Source organism: Neomonachus schauinslandi, chromosome X, assembly GCF_002201575.2.
Source record: "Neomonachus schauinslandi chromosome X, ASM220157v2, whole genome shotgun sequence".
NCBI classification, from domain to species: domain Eukaryota; kingdom Metazoa; phylum Chordata; class Mammalia; order Carnivora; family Phocidae; genus Neomonachus; species Neomonachus schauinslandi.
The window spans coordinates 74,859,793-74,876,565 of record NC_058419.1 but is presented as its reverse complement, the minus strand read 5'-3'; the positions used below and the strand labels follow the sequence as shown (position 1 = coordinate 74,876,565).

The 16,773-nt window shown below is 41.1% G+C and overlaps 1 protein-coding gene and 1 long non-coding RNA gene across 3 annotated transcripts in view; one reads left to right on the top strand and one right to left on the bottom strand.

Annotated features, from left to right (window-relative positions):
- Positions 1 to 853: 853 nt before the first annotated feature.
- LOC110571763 lies at positions 854 to 3,786 on the top strand. The gene is made up of 3 exons (XR_002479809.1): positions 854 to 940; positions 1,972 to 2,081; positions 3,721 to 3,786. It is a non-coding gene; the product is annotated as an uncharacterized LOC110571763 (long non-coding RNA).
- A 3,329-nt stretch (positions 3,787 to 7,115) lies between these two features.
- VSIG4 (V-set and immunoglobulin domain containing 4) overlaps positions 7,116 to 16,773 on the bottom strand; it is a 54,060-nt gene continuing 44,402 nt past the window's right edge. For both annotated transcript variants that reach the window (XM_021679671.2, XM_044911791.1), the window contains 5 exons: positions 15,050 to 15,112; positions 14,439 to 14,516; positions 9,904 to 10,008; positions 7,694 to 7,715; positions 7,116 to 7,353 (listed from right to left, as the gene is read on the bottom strand). In XM_021679671.2, the coding sequence (XP_021535346.1) occupies positions 7,116 to 7,353; positions 7,694 to 7,715; positions 9,904 to 10,008; positions 14,439 to 14,516; positions 15,050 to 15,112 (506 nt within the window). The remainder of the gene's footprint in view (positions 7,354 to 7,693; positions 7,716 to 9,903; positions 10,009 to 14,438; positions 14,517 to 15,049; positions 15,113 to 16,773) is intronic.

The following is a 16,773-nucleotide window of genomic DNA, read 5'->3' as shown; positions in this document are numbered from 1 at the left end:
TACCATAACAGAGTTGATGATTAAATGAGATAATACATGTAAAGCACATAATCTTATTATTAATAGATGTGAATTTCCTTCTTTCCTTCTTTCTGTAAGTGGCTGGATGCCAAAATGTGATCTGTGGCCAGAGCTGTGCCAGCAAGGGCCAGCTTCATAAGCATGTGACTTGTAAAGTTTCCCAGGTCTCCATGCTTAAGAAGACCTCACACAATAGGGGTTAATGTTCTGCTGTCATCATCCTGAAATTCTTACTTTTTTTTTAATAGGAGGCCCCTCATGTACATTTTACACTAGGCCTTGCAAATTATGCAGCTGTGCCAGGTGAGAAGCCATGTCAAAGGGAAGTAAAAAGGGTATTTCAGGACCAGGAGGCATTCTGACAGCGAAAGAACCCATGCTTTGGAGTTGATAGAAGTGGATTTAAATTCCAGCTATGCCACTAATTTGCTTTTTGATATCAGGAATTTTCTTTCATCTATCAGAAGGTCTGTTTCTTAATTTTGACAATGTGGATTTTCATTTGATAATGTCTCAGCTGTGACATCCCAGGATTCCCTCATTAACATTGGGATAAGTGTTAATGCAGCATGGAGTTCCCTCATTGCAGCCTGGAGAACCAGTATCTGTTGGAAGTCAGCTACGAGTGGGCGGGTGTGTGTGTGTGGGCGGGGGGGGTGCATGGCAGTGGGAACTGTTGCTGCAGTAGTGAACCCTTTCACAACAGCACTGTTTTGTCATTTTGCACCCAGATTTCCGTTGGCTAACCTCAGCCTTATCTTCCTCATTTCTGTTTCCTCTTGAAGACACCAAAGGCCCTTCAAAACACACGACCTTCCTCCTCCACGCAAAAAGCCCAGTTACCTCTGGCCTCTGCAGTTTGGCTCATCACCAGGGAACTTTTGCCTCCTTTGAGACCAAGACACCACTCTGGTAACAGGTATAATATCTATTTGTCCTCTCTGCTTGGATTCCCAAGCTGGGGCAGTGTCCATGGCTACCAAACATGGCTTGGACCTGCCTTTCCCATTCTCCTTATACTCTCCTCAGGGATCCTAGGTCAAGGGTGGGTGAGAAGAATGTTCCCAGTGGTCTTCTATCCTGAAACTTCTAATAGTGAGAAAGGAGGATGACATTTCTTCTTCAAACAGGCTTTTTAAGAGATAGCCACATGGAAGTGGAATGTTCTCTGGACTCAGGGGTTAGGAAATTTGAGTAGCAGCCCTGATTTTGCCATTTACCTAAAGACTCTTTTTGTTTTTATATCCCTTATTTTGATGGTTGTCAACTCTCTGTTGAGAAAAGGACGTAAGAGTGATGCTGAGTAAATATCTCTGGGTGGGGCTGAATGGGGGGATGAACCATGCCTAAAAAAATTCCATACTGCCTCCAGTATGTATGAGGAGGCCCAACTGGATTAGGTGCAGGGCAAGTCCTGCTGTTTGTTGTGTTAACCCTGCCAGGGTAGATCAGGGGACAAATGATGTTGTTTTGTCTAGTATGACAGAACGAAGAGAAGAGCTTTCAGAGCTCCTTAATATCTCTATGTAGCTATTCACATCTTCTTCCTATGGGTCTGACCAGCCTTTCTCAACTGAGCCTACTTTTCTTATATATACTCTTTTGGAGAGGCATGGACTAGAACATCAAGAGTGGAAATAAAACCTATTTGGTTTCAGCTTAGCTACTGACTCTTTCCATTAATACTGGGGTGACATGATCTTTAAGGCTCTTCAACTTTGAGTGTACTAAGAAGAAATCTTTAGCCATTTTATATTTCTCTCTTTTTTTATGAAGTCAGAAAGGGCTTTCAGGAGGCTGCAGACATCTCCAGTTTATCCAGGTCTTCTCACTGGAGCTGGTAGCCAATGAGGGTAATTATAGAAAAAGGCACCAATCCAGTTCTCTCTGTCTTGCCATCCTGAACTCAAACTCTATTAATCAGCTTTCTTGGCTGGCTTCCACCCACAGCTCCAGGGACTGAACCAAGGTGCCTGTGACCACCTATATGGGAAACTCTGGAAAGCTCACCAAACACTTTCCAGAGCTGGACCAAACACTTCACCAAACAATTCTGCCAGGTAAGTCTTGTCCCCATTTCCAGAGAAGACAACTGAAGCTCAAAGAAAGACTTGCCCAATGCCATGATTGGTTAGTTGGTACCTAAGGCAGCATTAGAATCCAAGTTTTTATGATTCTTTGCACTATACCATATATGGTGACCAAGATTGTTGCTTTGGCTGAAAGAACCACAATTCTGGGTGGCTTGAGGTGGATTGAATAGATAAGAGATGTGAGGGTATGGGAAAAACTCTTTATAGACGTATATTTGAAGTCATTCCTAGATCTCAAATTGGAGAAGCATGTCACCCTCTCACCAACATACATTAAACTAAAAGAGTTGAGTTTTTTTTTTAACTACTTTTTTGTTGTTGTTGTTCCTGAAAGACAAGCCCCTCTGCCTTGTCTTAGCTGGGACAGGGCATTCTGACCTCATGGGGCAGTTTTCTATTCCTGAAAATCTTGCAATGTTTGCCACTTTTCATGCCAGTATTTAATATAGGCCAGCTACTTTCTCATAGATCAATTACCACAGTGGGGAGGGTGAGACATTTGACACAGACAACCTGGAATTTTTATCAACAGGATCTGGGTGTTACCAAGGGAATTTCCCTAGAAGTTCCAGACCTGACCATGCTGCTGGCAGCTTCCTCATTTCCCTAATGGCTGTGGGTGGAAAGATCCCAGTGCCTAACTGCCAAGTCTACTGCTTGTCTTTTGCCATCCTTGTGGATGTGTCTCCCTTTTCCCAGAGAGATATACATAACAGGGAGGTAAAAGAACCAATGAGGAAAACTGAAAGGCACAATGGGGTGATAAGGCACAGCCCAAACTGTACAGCTTGTATAACTTTTAGCAACTCTCTTCCTCAATATGAACCTTTGTTTCCTCATTTATAATATGAGTGGGTAAGACTAAATGATGGTCATTTTATAGCTGCCATTCTTGAGTCCTGATGGGACAAGGGAGACCATGTTAGGAAAGGCTGAGGCCATAAAGCATTCCTGTTTCATCTGTCCTGACCCTGTTAAATCAATTGTCAATGGCCCTTGCTTTCCTTCTGGTAGCACAACCATCATTTTTGAACATTTTTTATGCATCAAATACTGAACTAAAAGCTTTATATACATTACCTCATGCCATTTTCACAATAACTTATTAGGTAAGTACTCACACCCATTTTGTGGATGTGGAAAACAAGCTCAGAGAGATGAATAATTTATCTGAAGTTTCTTAGCTACTTAGTGACAGAGCCAAAATTCAAGCCTATGTTTAACCTCAAAGTCTATGTTCATAACCACAAGACTGTGGGAGAGTAGGGAAGGGAGGGCATGGACACTGACTCTGGGGCCTAGTCCTTTCCTGAGGTCAGAGTGGCAGGACAATGACCAAATTCTCTCCCTACTGCATATAGGAGTCCACTGAAGCTTGGAACCCCAAGAAATGCCATAGCTATAGTACTCAAGCCTGAGGACCCCAACTTGAGCACTGGGGCCTCATCTGTGATCTCAACTGGGCCTTCCCTTAGGATCCATCTTCTGGTTGGGAGCCTTATGCCTATTTTGCTCACTTCCCTATTCTGATGTTTCAGCTAGTCCTTATCCTCAGCAGTTTCTCTGGAGTTCAGGGTGTGACTCATTTTTCTTTCTTTCCCTCCAGGGCCACATCTCCCAGGAAGATCTTGCCTCCCCACTGAAGCCCCTGGCCTGGCCTCCTGCAGTGCCACGCTCCGTGTATTTGACAAGCTGAGTTGGACACTCCATGTGGTAGAGTGTCAGTTTGTCAAATACCCCAAGTGCGGCACATGCCTAACAGCTCCAGGCCAGGGCAGTTGGGATACAACAAATAAATTGCCAACTGGATACAAGATCACTTGCCAAACATGAACTAATCTGTCACAAGTTATTTCCAGTGACTCTGAGGGAATTGAAGCATTGTATCTGAGGTTGCCAGGGGAAAAGTGAGGCAACTCTTGAAGCTACAGCCCTGTACTGTTTCTATATTGTCAGAGCCTGAGGGGGGCATAATGGTCTTGGAAAGGTATATAGGGCCCAGGGATGGACGTGCTCTTTGATTCATATTTCCTTTCTTCACATTCCTCTACAGAGTCTCCCAGTAAGGACACTAGAACTTTCACACAAGCTTCATGACAGGGCTTAGAAACCCACTTTCCTGATATTCAGCCTTGACTTCTAAATGCATTTTGACCTTATTTATTTTTTCCTCTTCCTCATGTCTTTTTTTCCTTCTGGTTATACTTTCTCCATTTTTTTTTCTGCCTATTCAATTATTTCTCATACTTCTGGTCCAGCCAAAATCTAGTCTCTCCAAAGACTTGTGAAAGTTAGCCTACACTTTTTTTCTTCTTCATTTGAACACTCCTTGCTTTGGTCCTTATATGTACCCCTTTCTTCTCCTATTGCCTAATAGCACCTCTTAAACTGTTAGTAAACTTTTCCAGGGGATATTTTTGAATTCCCCAGTAAATTGTGAGGACAGCACTATGTTTCCTTGATTGCTGTCTCCCCTTTCCATCCCTACCCCAGCATGCAGCTCAGTACTCTGGTTACAGAAAATAATAAATGTTTACTGATTGATTGACTTTGTACTAGACCATTATCCTTGGTGTTGGATCAAAATGCCATCCAGGAATTTTGTGAAAAAAATTAAACTGTGGTCATGATAATGCTATAGGGCATGTGAGGGGTTTTCCTCCTGAGAAATAGAGTCAGGGGTGGAGGAGAAAGGCAAAAAAAAGTAGGCTCAGAGGACAAATAGGTTTTGGAATTATGTGGTAACTCAAAGTTATACAGGTGTTTTATTCAGGATTTTCAGAGCCTTTAATATTCTAATGTTGCATTGGAAATCTCCAATAGAGAGCTATAGAATGAAACATTTCTCATGTCTATCTAATCGTGGAATTTTTTTTCTGTAGGCCATCTCTTGGATAAAACTTGGAAAACTGTCCTATAGGGACTTCATATCTTCTCTCTTTTTTTGGGAATCTCCTTTTTTCAGTTTTTCAGCTTTCCCTGACTGGCCATCTGCCTAAAACAATTATATATTATCATCCCATGTTTATTTAGCTTACCCTGCAGGTTTGGGCTAGCCCTATACCCAGGACTCTCTTACTGGCTTGTCTTGTATGGAAAAAAAGTATTAGTTTTTGGCAAAGATGATATCCATAAGCTTTCTACTGCAATGAATATGCTCCTAGGAGTTCACAGACCTGTTTTCTGGTGTCTGTTCTGTCATTGACTTGATGTGTGTGACTTTAGACTGTTACTGTTCCTCTCTAGGCTTTATTTCCTCATCTGTAATAAGGGAGAATTAAAATCAATGATCTCTAAGCTTTTTAAGACAAGAGACTCTGAAATATCCCCAGGAGTCCATAGCTCCTATGGGGATAACAGGGAAGTGTCCCTGGGTTTGGGGCTCCTTTTATTAATGGACATATGGTTAGGATTCTCTTCTTAAGCCTAGTCATTCCTTTCTCCAAAGGTAGTAGGAAGAGATAATTTTTTTCCCTGAGGCTGTGGGGTCTGGACACAGCTGTTTCATGAAAGAAGCTGAGGTTTCTCCTGGGTGGGTCCCTGTTTCAGAGGCTTGTAAGCATGGTGGGGAAGAATACGTTGCTCCTTTCACCAGCTATGTGAATCTGGCTTATTGGGGAAAACACTGAGGTTTTGACCATGGACTTGGTGGGTTGATGGTGGTGAAGCAGAGGATTCCTTCTTGTTCATTTCTTTGTACTATTTTGACTTATGTAATCATCCAAAGAGAAGCTCTTGGTGAAACCTGAGCTGACCTTGGGACTGCACTGGAATGAAAAGCGGCAAAAACAGGTTGCATGAAGAGCAAAGAGGTTGATTTGACATGAATTATAAGAGGGAAAGGAAGTAGTGTTGAGCCAGCCTAGGACAGGTCCTCACAGAGGAGACTGAAATAAAGTTGTATGCATGTGTGCACACACACAAATGGACAAACACACACACACACACACACACACACACACACACACACACACACACCCCTACACTCTTATTTCCCATTTATGCTTGATGAAAAAGACTTCCTTGCTTTGACCCTCACTCTACATTGTAAGAAGAGGCCAGGGGATAGAGATGACTTATGATGAATACAACCACTGCAAAGATTTTAGGATTCTAGGAGGTAGAAATCTTTGAGGGTGATATATCCATACTTTAGAAAGAAAGGAGCCCTTTATCTCTGCATCCACAGTCCCCTGAAATAGAAGAAAGGATCCTTCATTTTCAGGTTTCCAATTGACTTAAGAGAGTCATCCAGGTGGAGTTGGCAGGGTTACAGAGAAAGGGATGGAAGACAGTTGGGTACTAACTTGCCAAACATTCATTGTGTCCCAGATGGGTCCACCTCTGAAGTAAGGTAAAGATGGCATGGGTAGGAAAGAGAAAGACCAAAAAAGAAAAAGTGCTATTTATAATTCCATGTCCCCAAACATCTCAACTAGTCTCACTTTATTCACTTGGTAGGTACTTGAGAGAAGACCAATACAACCAAGGTTGCTATCATGATTAGATATTTATTGAGCATCAAAAGAATAGCAGAGCACTAGACTCACAGTTCAGGAGCAAAACTGAATCCTGACCTGTTACTTACAAATCTTATTTAAAAGCTATCTGGCCCTAAAAAAAAAAAGGAAGTGATCCTGGAAACAACTGGTCCCCTCAGCTGGCAAAGCTGAGTTTCCCTCTGGTCTTCTGGTGGCAAGAGGCCAAAGTTGCATGGTATCTGGAAGCATGATGACCAAGTCTTAATGCTATGGGAACTTCCCTCTGGTGTTCAAAGAGAAGCAGTAGAAGAAGGGAAAACAGAAGGGTCTAAGACCTCACCCAGTAGCAGTGCATATGGTAACTTCTTAGGCAAAGCCAGTCACTCCTAGGAACCTCAGTGTTGGGCAGGGAAGACATGTTGGGTCATCCAGGAAGAGGGGTAACAGGGAAGGTGGCTATGCAGAAAGCAGGGGCTTAATAGGCAATTATATCAGCAGGCCCTGGCTTAGCAGGGCATTTTTAGCAGACGTCCTTGTCCTTGGTGGCCAAAAGCTCATAATCTGAGGGAACTGTATGCAGCAGGTGAGCATAGTCATTGTTGATCTGGGCGATGATCTTGTACTCCTGGCCCAGCCAGGGATCCTCGGAGTAGTCATTGCCTGGAGTCTGGGAAAATGGCTCTTCGCTGGAGCAGCCACTTGTGAAAATGGCCACTCTCCAGGTTTCACCAGAATTGCTGGCCTCCCTGGCATGTGCCCTGTGGCCCAAGATCCCACCACCCATAAAGAGGGAATTGAGGCTGGGATTCTAGTTTCCCACACTTCTGTCCCAATTCTTGCCAATTGACCCTTAGGTTCTTGTTTTATCAAGGGATTCTGGGAACAGGAGGTTGATGGACCTGGATTATCCTGTGTGATCAGTGAGCCAAGAAAGAACCTCAGGAGGTGCTTCAGAGAGGGAAGAAAGCAGTGTCCTGACCCTGAAGGCCTCTGGGCTTAGAATTGGGTTTGTGCCAACCTCCTTTTCCTCCATGCCTGTGACTAACAGAATGAGGGCAGGGAAGGGTTCAGAAGATGGAAGAGAAGAGGCAGTCTTACCTGGCCACTTCGTAGACATGCTCTAGAAAAGAAGGAGGACTCAAGTCAGAAGTCACCATGGGGAGTGGACAAGGGCTAAAAGTGGACACTGGTTACCAGTCAAAGGGTAAGGGAAGGGGAGAGAGAAGGGAGGACTGGGAGGTATTGGGAAGGTAAACTGAAGCACAGGGATACAGATTTCTCAGAGAAAGGAAGAGGAAGCACACTTGGTTACTATCCTCTTTGGCATACTCTGACTCAGGACATTGGGCTGGAACAGTTGCTTGGTGTGGTGGGGGAAGGACATTGGAACTGGACCCGCTCCCCACCCAGGAATCTTGCCAAAGATTCCAGGGAGTTTTTGTGGAAACTTGGTGGCCAGGCCAGAGCCCAGACAGAAGGGGCTGAATTAATCTGTCAGGGACCATGACCAAAGCCAAAATGCATTCACCTCTGCGGTGCACCCAAGATAGGTCTTTAAATAGAACACCATTGCCCCCTAGTGTCTGTGGAGGAGAACTATCTACATTCTGTGCAGGCTTAAAGGCTCTATAAATCCTGGTACAAAGATAGATGTCTCTTGGTAGTGCCCTCTAGGAGTTTATAATCTTACAGGAATACAACTGGGAATGCATGCATTAAACCACAAAAAAGCAAACAGAGCATGCCATACACCCTTTACTTTGTGATACAGCCATTGTGTTTCCATGTCTTACCTCCCCCATTGGCCTGGTAGTTCCCATAACACAGGTATTGTCTTTTTCATTATTATATGCCCACTGCCTGGCACATAGTAGGCAATCAGTAACTACATGTTAAATTGAACTGATGGCCCAAGGCTATCTCTCTCTTATAGAGAGGTAAATAATAGAAATTTTGGGAAGGCAATCTAGATGGGAAAAAAAACATAAGACCATGAGGTGTATGGCTTATTTGCCTGTTTGACTCCAGTGACTGGAAATGAAAATAAGGAGTGGTGGGGGTCAAGAAGATAGGTTACATCAGAGAGGACCTTAAATGGAATGCAACATTTTGACTTTTATCCCCCGGGCCATGAGAAGCCTTGGAAGGTTTTTGAGAGGGAAACAATCAAATATGGTTACAGTTTATACCTAGTCTCATTGAGACATGATGAATATTTTTCCTTTAGTATTCCTGGGATTTGTGGCTACTTGAGATATCTCTACTTTCAAGTTCAGCCTCATGAGTCATAGCTATGTTAACTGGCCAAGACTAGAACTTATACTTAAGACCCAGGAGAAGGAAATACTCAAGGCTCCTTTCTCCCCTTCAGCTGGAGAAAGTCATGGTGGAAACCAGGCTACTTGGGAAAAGGAGCTGCTACAGAGAAAAAGACACTAATGTTAGGCAAAATGGCCAGTGCAGCAGGTATTGAGGTGTAGCTAGGTTTTACTTAGAAATCAACATTCAAACTCTCTTTTTCTTCCTCTGTTGGCTCATAGTTGTTAAATGGTCCTGACAACTGCACCTTCATAATGTCACTCCTTTGCTTAAAAAAAACATTGTTGACTTTGAGTTCCTTTGCAAGGCCTAGAGAAAAATTTCCAAGTTCCTTAGGCTGTTATTTAAGACACTCCATAATCAGGAGTAAACTTTTCTTTCCCCCCTGCATTTACCCATGTATTTTCTACATTGACCCCACTCACAGTCATCTTTTAAACATTTGCACCTTTACTCTTATAGTTCCTCCTTTCTGGAATGCTGCCTTCTAATTTGTTTTCATCCTCCAAGGCCTGGTCTAAGTCCCATCTCCTTCTAAAAGCCCTTGTTAATCACTTCAGCTCTAACTGATTCTCTTCTCTGAAAACATTTAGCATTGATTGTTCTCTCCAGGCTTTGAGTCTATAACCTATATTGCTATGTATGGATATTGATAAATTCCATGTTTCTACTTTGAATTTTCTAAATAAATTCTAAGCAACTTGAGGCCAAAGATTGTGACTTCTCTTTCTCTTACATCCTCGTTAGACAATCCATTACAGAGATGGCTTGTACTAAGCTTGGTACTAAAGATTTGTGAATTAACTTCAATAAATCATATTGTCATTGTTGGCTTGCATGTCTGCCTCCATGCATCCCTACCCTCAATCCCAAACTACGCTAAGAGCACTTTGAAGTGCATAGCACAGTGACTGGCACAGAATTTATGCTTAACTATACTCTCAGAATGAATTAATGGGCAAAGTCACTCAGTCATACTCATCACTCACCTTGTTGGGATGTCTTCCGGCAGAGCATAACATAAGCCATGATGAAGACCACCATACAGCACAGCGAAATGATGAGAACAATGGAAAAGACAGGCAGGCCCTTTCCTAGGAGGTGAAACAAGACAAAGAGGTATATGGTTGAAAATGAGTTCAGAAACAGAGATTCCAAGGATCAGCCCAGACTAGCCCATAACTCTTTTTTTTTTTCCATTTTTAATTTTCTCCTAGCTTTATTAGCTATCCAGAGAGACAAACAAGACCCCAAACCTATGAAAAAGACTGGAAAGAGGCTAGAGACTCCATGTATAAACACATTCTTCCAAACCCACCAATTGATGGCTGATTGGCCTGGGCATTTGAATTAGTACTCCCTGTTTTCCATGGGGCCAAGAGTAGAGATTTTCACCTACTCTTTTTTTTTTTCACCTACTCTTAAGAGAAAATAGTACCTTGCCTTCCCTCTTCACAAAAATGCTACCTTATTGATATTCTGGTCAATTATTTCTAGCCAAAACATTTTTTTTTCTTTCCCTTGGGGAACCATCTTACACTGTGGGAATGCAAACTGGTGCAACCACTCTGGAAAATATCATTGATGTTCCTCAAAAAGTTAAAGATAGAACTACCCTATAACTATAAATAACTTCTAGGTATTTATCCAAAGGTTACAAACATAGTGATTTGAAGGGGCACATGCACCCTAATGTTTATAGCAGCAATGTCCACAATAGCCAAAATGTGGAAAGAGCTCAGACATCCATTGACAGATGAATGGATAAAGAAGATGTGGTATATGTATATATACAATGGAATATTACCCAGCCATCAAAAAGAATGAAATCTTGCCATCTGCAATGATGTGGGTGGAACTAGAAGGTATTATGCTAAGCAAAATAAGTCAGTCAGAGAAAGACAAATGCCATATGATTTCATTCATATGTGTAATTTAACAAACAAAAAAGATGAGCATAAGGACACCTGGGTGACTCAGTTGGTTAAGCGTCTGCCTTTGGCACAGGTCATGATCCCAGGATCCCGGGATTGAGTCCCACATCAGGCTCCTTGCTCAGCAGAGAGCCCACTTCTCCCTCTGCCTGTTCTGGCTGCTCTGCCTGTCACTCCCCCTGCTTGTGCTCTCTCTCTCTCTGACAAATAAATAAATAAAATCTTTAAAAAAAGGTGAGCATGGGGGAAGATAAGGAAAAATAAAATAAGATAAAAACAGAGAAGGAGGCAAACCATAAGAGACTCTTAACTCTAGGAAACAAACTGAAGGTTGCTGGAGGGGAGGTGCGTGGAGGGATGATGTAATTGGGTGATGGGCATTAAGGAGGACACATTCTGTAATGAGCACTGAGCATTATATGCAACTATTAAATCACTAAATCCTACCCCTGAAACTAATAATACACTATATGTTAACAAAATTGAAATTAAATTTTAAAAAAAATAAGAAAATAATTCTTTTCTTCACACTCTCTGGGCAAGTGCTCAGGTTTCTTTTTCTTCAAAAAATATGTCCACTGAGTCTCCTGAGTTAGCTATCCCAATTGTGCCTACAAACTCAAGGAAACCACCGGACTGGGCTTCTAGTCCTGGATCTGTTATTTACTTGTATGACTGTCGTAGGCAGAATAACGGTTATCCAAGATGTTCACATCCAAATCCCCAGGATCTATGAGTTTTTTAGTTTAAATTATAAGGAGGAATTAAGGTTGCAGATATATTTAAGTTTGCTAATTAACTGATCATGAGATGGGGAGATTATCTTGATTACCTGGGCAGGCTCAATGTATTCAAAAGGGTCATTTAAAAGTGGAAGAGGGAAACAAAGGAGATCAGAGTTTGAGAGAGACTTGAGGATGCTACATTGCTAGTTTTGAAAATGGTGGAAGGGGGCCAAGAGCCAAGAACATGAGTAGCTTCTAGAAGCTGGAAAAAAGCAAAGAACCTGATTCTTCCTCAGAGCCTCCAGAAAAACATAGCTCTGCTAATACCTTGATCTTAGCTCAGTGTGTCAGATGTCTGATCTCCAGGAGTGTATGATAATACATTTGTGTTATTTTAAGGCACTAAATTTGAGGCACTAAATTTTATAGCCCTCAGAGAAAAATAAATAGTGACTACTCAAACTATTGAGTAAGATTTAGCGTTCCCATAAGTTCAATGAAAAGATTGTATAATGTCTAATGCACTTGTAGCTACAGTATTCTGAATCTAGGGGGTGAGATCAGGGGATAGAGAGGGGTAGGAATCCCACTGCCCTTAGGATTTTGCTGCAACTGGTTTTATTTTTACCAGACCCCAAAATACTTTGTCTTAGAAATCTGGAATATTACTCAGTCATAAAAAATAATGCAATTTTTTGTCATTTGCAAAAACATGGATGAATCTAGAAGGTATCATGCTAAGTGAAAGAAGTCAGAGAAAGACAAATACCATATGACCTTACTCATATGTGAAATTTAAGAAACAAAGCAAATGAACAAAGAAAACAAGAAAACAACAACAACAACAACAACAACAAAAACGGACTCTTAAATATAGAGAACTGGTGATTGCCATCAGGGAGGTGGGTGGGGGGATGGGTGAAATAGGTGAAGGGGATTAAGAGTACACTTATAGGGCACGTGTGTGGCTCAGTTGGTTAAGCGGCTGCCTTCAGCTCGGGTCATGATCCCGGAGTCCCAGGATCGAGTCCCACATCGGGCTCCCTGCTCAGAGGGGAGTCTGCTTCTCCCTCTGACCCTCTCTCCTTTCATGCTCTCTCTCACTCTCTCTCTGTCTCTCAAATAAATAAATAAAATCTTAAAAAAAAGAGTACACTTATCATGAGTGCTGAGCAATGTATAGAATTGTTGAATCATTACATTATATACCTGAAACTAATACAGCACTGTGTGTTAATTACACTTGAATTAAAAAAATAAATTTTAAAAATCTGATATTTGTGGTCCTCAGAACCATGGTTGGAGCTGAGAGTACCCAAACTATATTTCTTCTTTGATTTCCTGATCGACCTATTCATTGTTTAGTAGCATGTTGTTTCACATCCATGTATTTGTGGTTTTTCCAATTTTTTTTTTTCGTGTGGTTGACTTCAAGTTTCGTAGTGTTGTGGTCAGAAAATATGCCTGGTATGATCTCAATCTTTTTGTACATGCTGAAGCCTTATTTCTGACCTAGGTTGTAATCTATTCTGGAGAGTGAACCATGTGCACTTGGGAAAGAATGTGTATTCTGCTGCTTTGGATGGAATGAGAGAACCCAAGCTATAAACTGATGGAGATTAAAGGAAGGATCCCCCTTAGAGGGAGCCAAGTAGTGAACAAAACAAATCAAAACAAAAACGGATGGAGGATGTTGGGCACACACAAAATATCTGAGAATTTCCATTCCCCTTGGGTTATCTTCTCATTTTCTCAAGCCAACTCTCCAAAAATCATCTTCTAATCTCCCTTGTCTCATTGGATGTTGCTCTGCAAGAGGCATGGAATTATGGAAGCCTTTAAGCCAAAGGTGGCAACACAAAAGAAGCCCACAAAACAGGTTTGAACTATACCTAAAGATAGACAAAAAGCTGTGCAACCAGCAGGGGAGAAGTACATGGGCATTAAGAAATCCACAATTATTGAACATAATAAAATAAATAAATAAATAATAAATAATAAATAAATAAATAAAGGTCCTATCTCCCCCCCCAAAATTAAAAAAAATAAAATAAAATAGTTAGGAAATCCACCATTAATGATACACAATTAGAGGATGAAACCAGTCGTAATAGTCATCACTATTTAGCATCAACTAACTGAAACAAATGCTTACTGTAAACCTGGAGTCTCAGAAGCCCCCTGCTATACTAGGCATTGACACTTTTGTTGCAGGACCATGTGTTGTCTGGAGAGCTCTAAGGGATAAGGCAGACCACCTCAGGTGATGATAGGTTGTTCAGACTAAGGAAAGCATCTAATTATCAACTATATAACATTTTTTTCACTATTTTAACCATCAGTGCAGTCATATCAGTGCATACAAGCTGACTACAAGCTCCAGGTGAAACACAAAAAAGCTTCTCTTTGGGGTTTGGAACTTTGAGATCATGACTTAGGGATCCTTGAAACTTTGGAGAAATCAGAAATCAGCTGCAAGCTGCTTGGTGAGTCCTGGTTAAGAGCTCAAGTAATGAAGCCCTGAAATTACCCTTATGTAGTCCAATGCCCATCTCCCTAAGAGAGTTGGCTGAGGTCATGGTCCCATTCCTATTCTTGCTTAGAGTATTTGGAAGGTGTATTATTATGACAACAGAGAACCAGCTAAGAACACATCTACCACTTAACCCCACTTTGACTTTGCTCATTACTGAATTTGTATCTCTCCCTCTCCATACCACCAACTCTGCTCATCTCCAGGGCCTTTGAGCTTTGTGTGGCAAAGTTTTGAAGAATTAAATTCCACATAACAGTGTGTATTGTGGAAAGTTTCAGTTGCAAAGTTCAAAGCCAAGAAGGAAGGATAGACATCCTGAATTTCCTTACCTGGCTCAGCACTGGTCTTCCCAAGGTAGCCATCCACTTCAGTGGTCCAGTTCCAAATCAGGTTCACTGTAGAAGTTGCTATGAGAACAAAGTACTAGGCTCAGAGGCCTCTTTTCCAGCCAAAAACTATGAGGTAGAGTGTGACTGCAAAGTTTGGGTACCTTCATCAGGCATCAATGCTGAGCTTTCTAGAATTCCTTGCCATGTATTGATCATTAGTACCATGAGATGAGGTATCTTAGTTTCTTATTGTTAGTGGTGGGAAGAGGCCCATGGAGGGGGTGGTGCAACATATCCAAAATCCCACAGAAAGTCAAATTAGGAGCAAAACAGAAGCCAGAGCTTTCTCTTTTCTCACATGAGTATTCCAACTCTCTCTTACTTTTGCCTCAGAAGTTCTCACAAAGAAGAGTATACATATTTATGATTCCACTTTTTCACAACTTTTTAATCATTGCTACCTTTCTTTTATTTCCATTCTGTTATTGTCATGTTTTCTCTGAGGAACCCAGTGACCTCTTGTCACCCATATAATGGCATGGAGTCTCCTCCTTTGGATTCCATGGCATCATTTCAGGACTCTATTGCACCCAAACCATACTGAAACTCACCTTCCAAGGGAGATTTCATGGTTGTAGGTGCTTCAGTCTTAGCCTTGAGTGGCTTTGAGGAATCTGCAAGGAAAAGAGAGCCCAGTCAAGGGCCCTGGCACCCTTGAGTGAACAGTTGAATGCCCTGGAGAAATTAGTAAATGAGTAAAAAAGCTAACTAAGAGGAAGGAAGTAAAGACCAGTCAGGTCTATACCTGGACCTCTCTCAACACTTTTCTCATGATGCTGGAAAGTTGGGTGTTACCTGTTCATCCTTCACATCATTTCAAGGTAGGATTCTTAAACCAGGGTTCATAGACCCCCAAGGAATGTGTAACTGGAGTCTAGAGGGTCTTTCAACATGAATTGGAAAGACATTTTGTTTTTACTATCTTCTGAAATTTAGCTACTAATTTTCTTGAGAGGCACTTAAAAAATATTACAAAGAAGTTGGCTGTGGGTGATGTCAATGGGAATAGTAGAGTTATGACTTCTGGATATTTGTTTCTTCACAGAAGCAATACAATAACTGACAAAATTTTTCAAAATCAACATTTTTTTTCCAAAATTAAAAAAAAATAACCAAAGGTTTGCATCAATCCAGGGAAAATTTTTAAAAACAAAACAAAAACACTTCACTGTTGTTAATAACAGCAATTTGGTGCCATTTGAACTTTCCATAACCCTCTTACTCCTCCCCAGGCTAATAGTAGCTTTGAGTGAGCAGAACAGATCAATTCCCAAATAACTGTCATTATTGACCTGTGCAGTGGTTTCCTGACTCAAAAGGCTTGTCTTTATTAGTTATCCAGTGCTACAACTCTCCCTTGGGAGAGGGGTATATGTGTCACACAGCTGCCTGAGACAATGGATAAGAGTTAAGGGAAACAAGAGACTGACCAAAAAACTTAAAAAGAAAAACTGAAGAATGAAATGTCAATAGGAGCTTTGAAAATCTCTGACACATTCCTAAGACTCTAGAAGGTCACTGCCAAGCATAGTGCTGTGTGCATGTTCAGGAAAGACATGAGAAGGTTATAAGGTTTTACCTCTGGCTAGCCTTGAGACTCCATGTAAGCAAGGAGTAAAGGTTATGACACAATTATAAGCTGCCTGGGTGAGTGCTAAAGACATATTTCAACAGGCAACAGAGACCTTTAAAAAAGATTTATTAGTTTTAGGTATTTAAGGAAATCTCTATTCAATCATTAGCTGACCACTAAGCTAATATAGTAGAGACTTCACTGGCAATCTATGACAAAGAATACCAAAAACTATACTGGATTAATTCAGAAAAGTCAATAAACAAATAAACAGCAAATAGCACAACAAGCAATGTCAACAAGAGGCCCTGGAGAAAGTGAGAATCAGACTTCCATAATTGTCACATTATATTATTTAAAAACTTGTTTTCAACAAAAAATATAAGATATTCAAAAAAACTAGAAAGCTCATAAACAGGTAAAAAAAATCAATAAGCGGAAACTGTTTCTGAGGAAGCACAGATATTAGACTTGCTAAACAAAGATTTTGACTAAATTATTTTAAATATGTTATAAAAAACTAAAGGAAACCATGCCTAAAGAACTGAAAAAATGAAACTGATTCAAACCATATAGAGAATATTAATAAAGAGACATACATTATAAGAGAAGAACCATCTAGAAATACTGGAGTTGAAAAGTAAAATCACCAAGAAGAAAAAAAAAAAACACGAGGGGGAGAAAAATTTACTAGAGCTGATT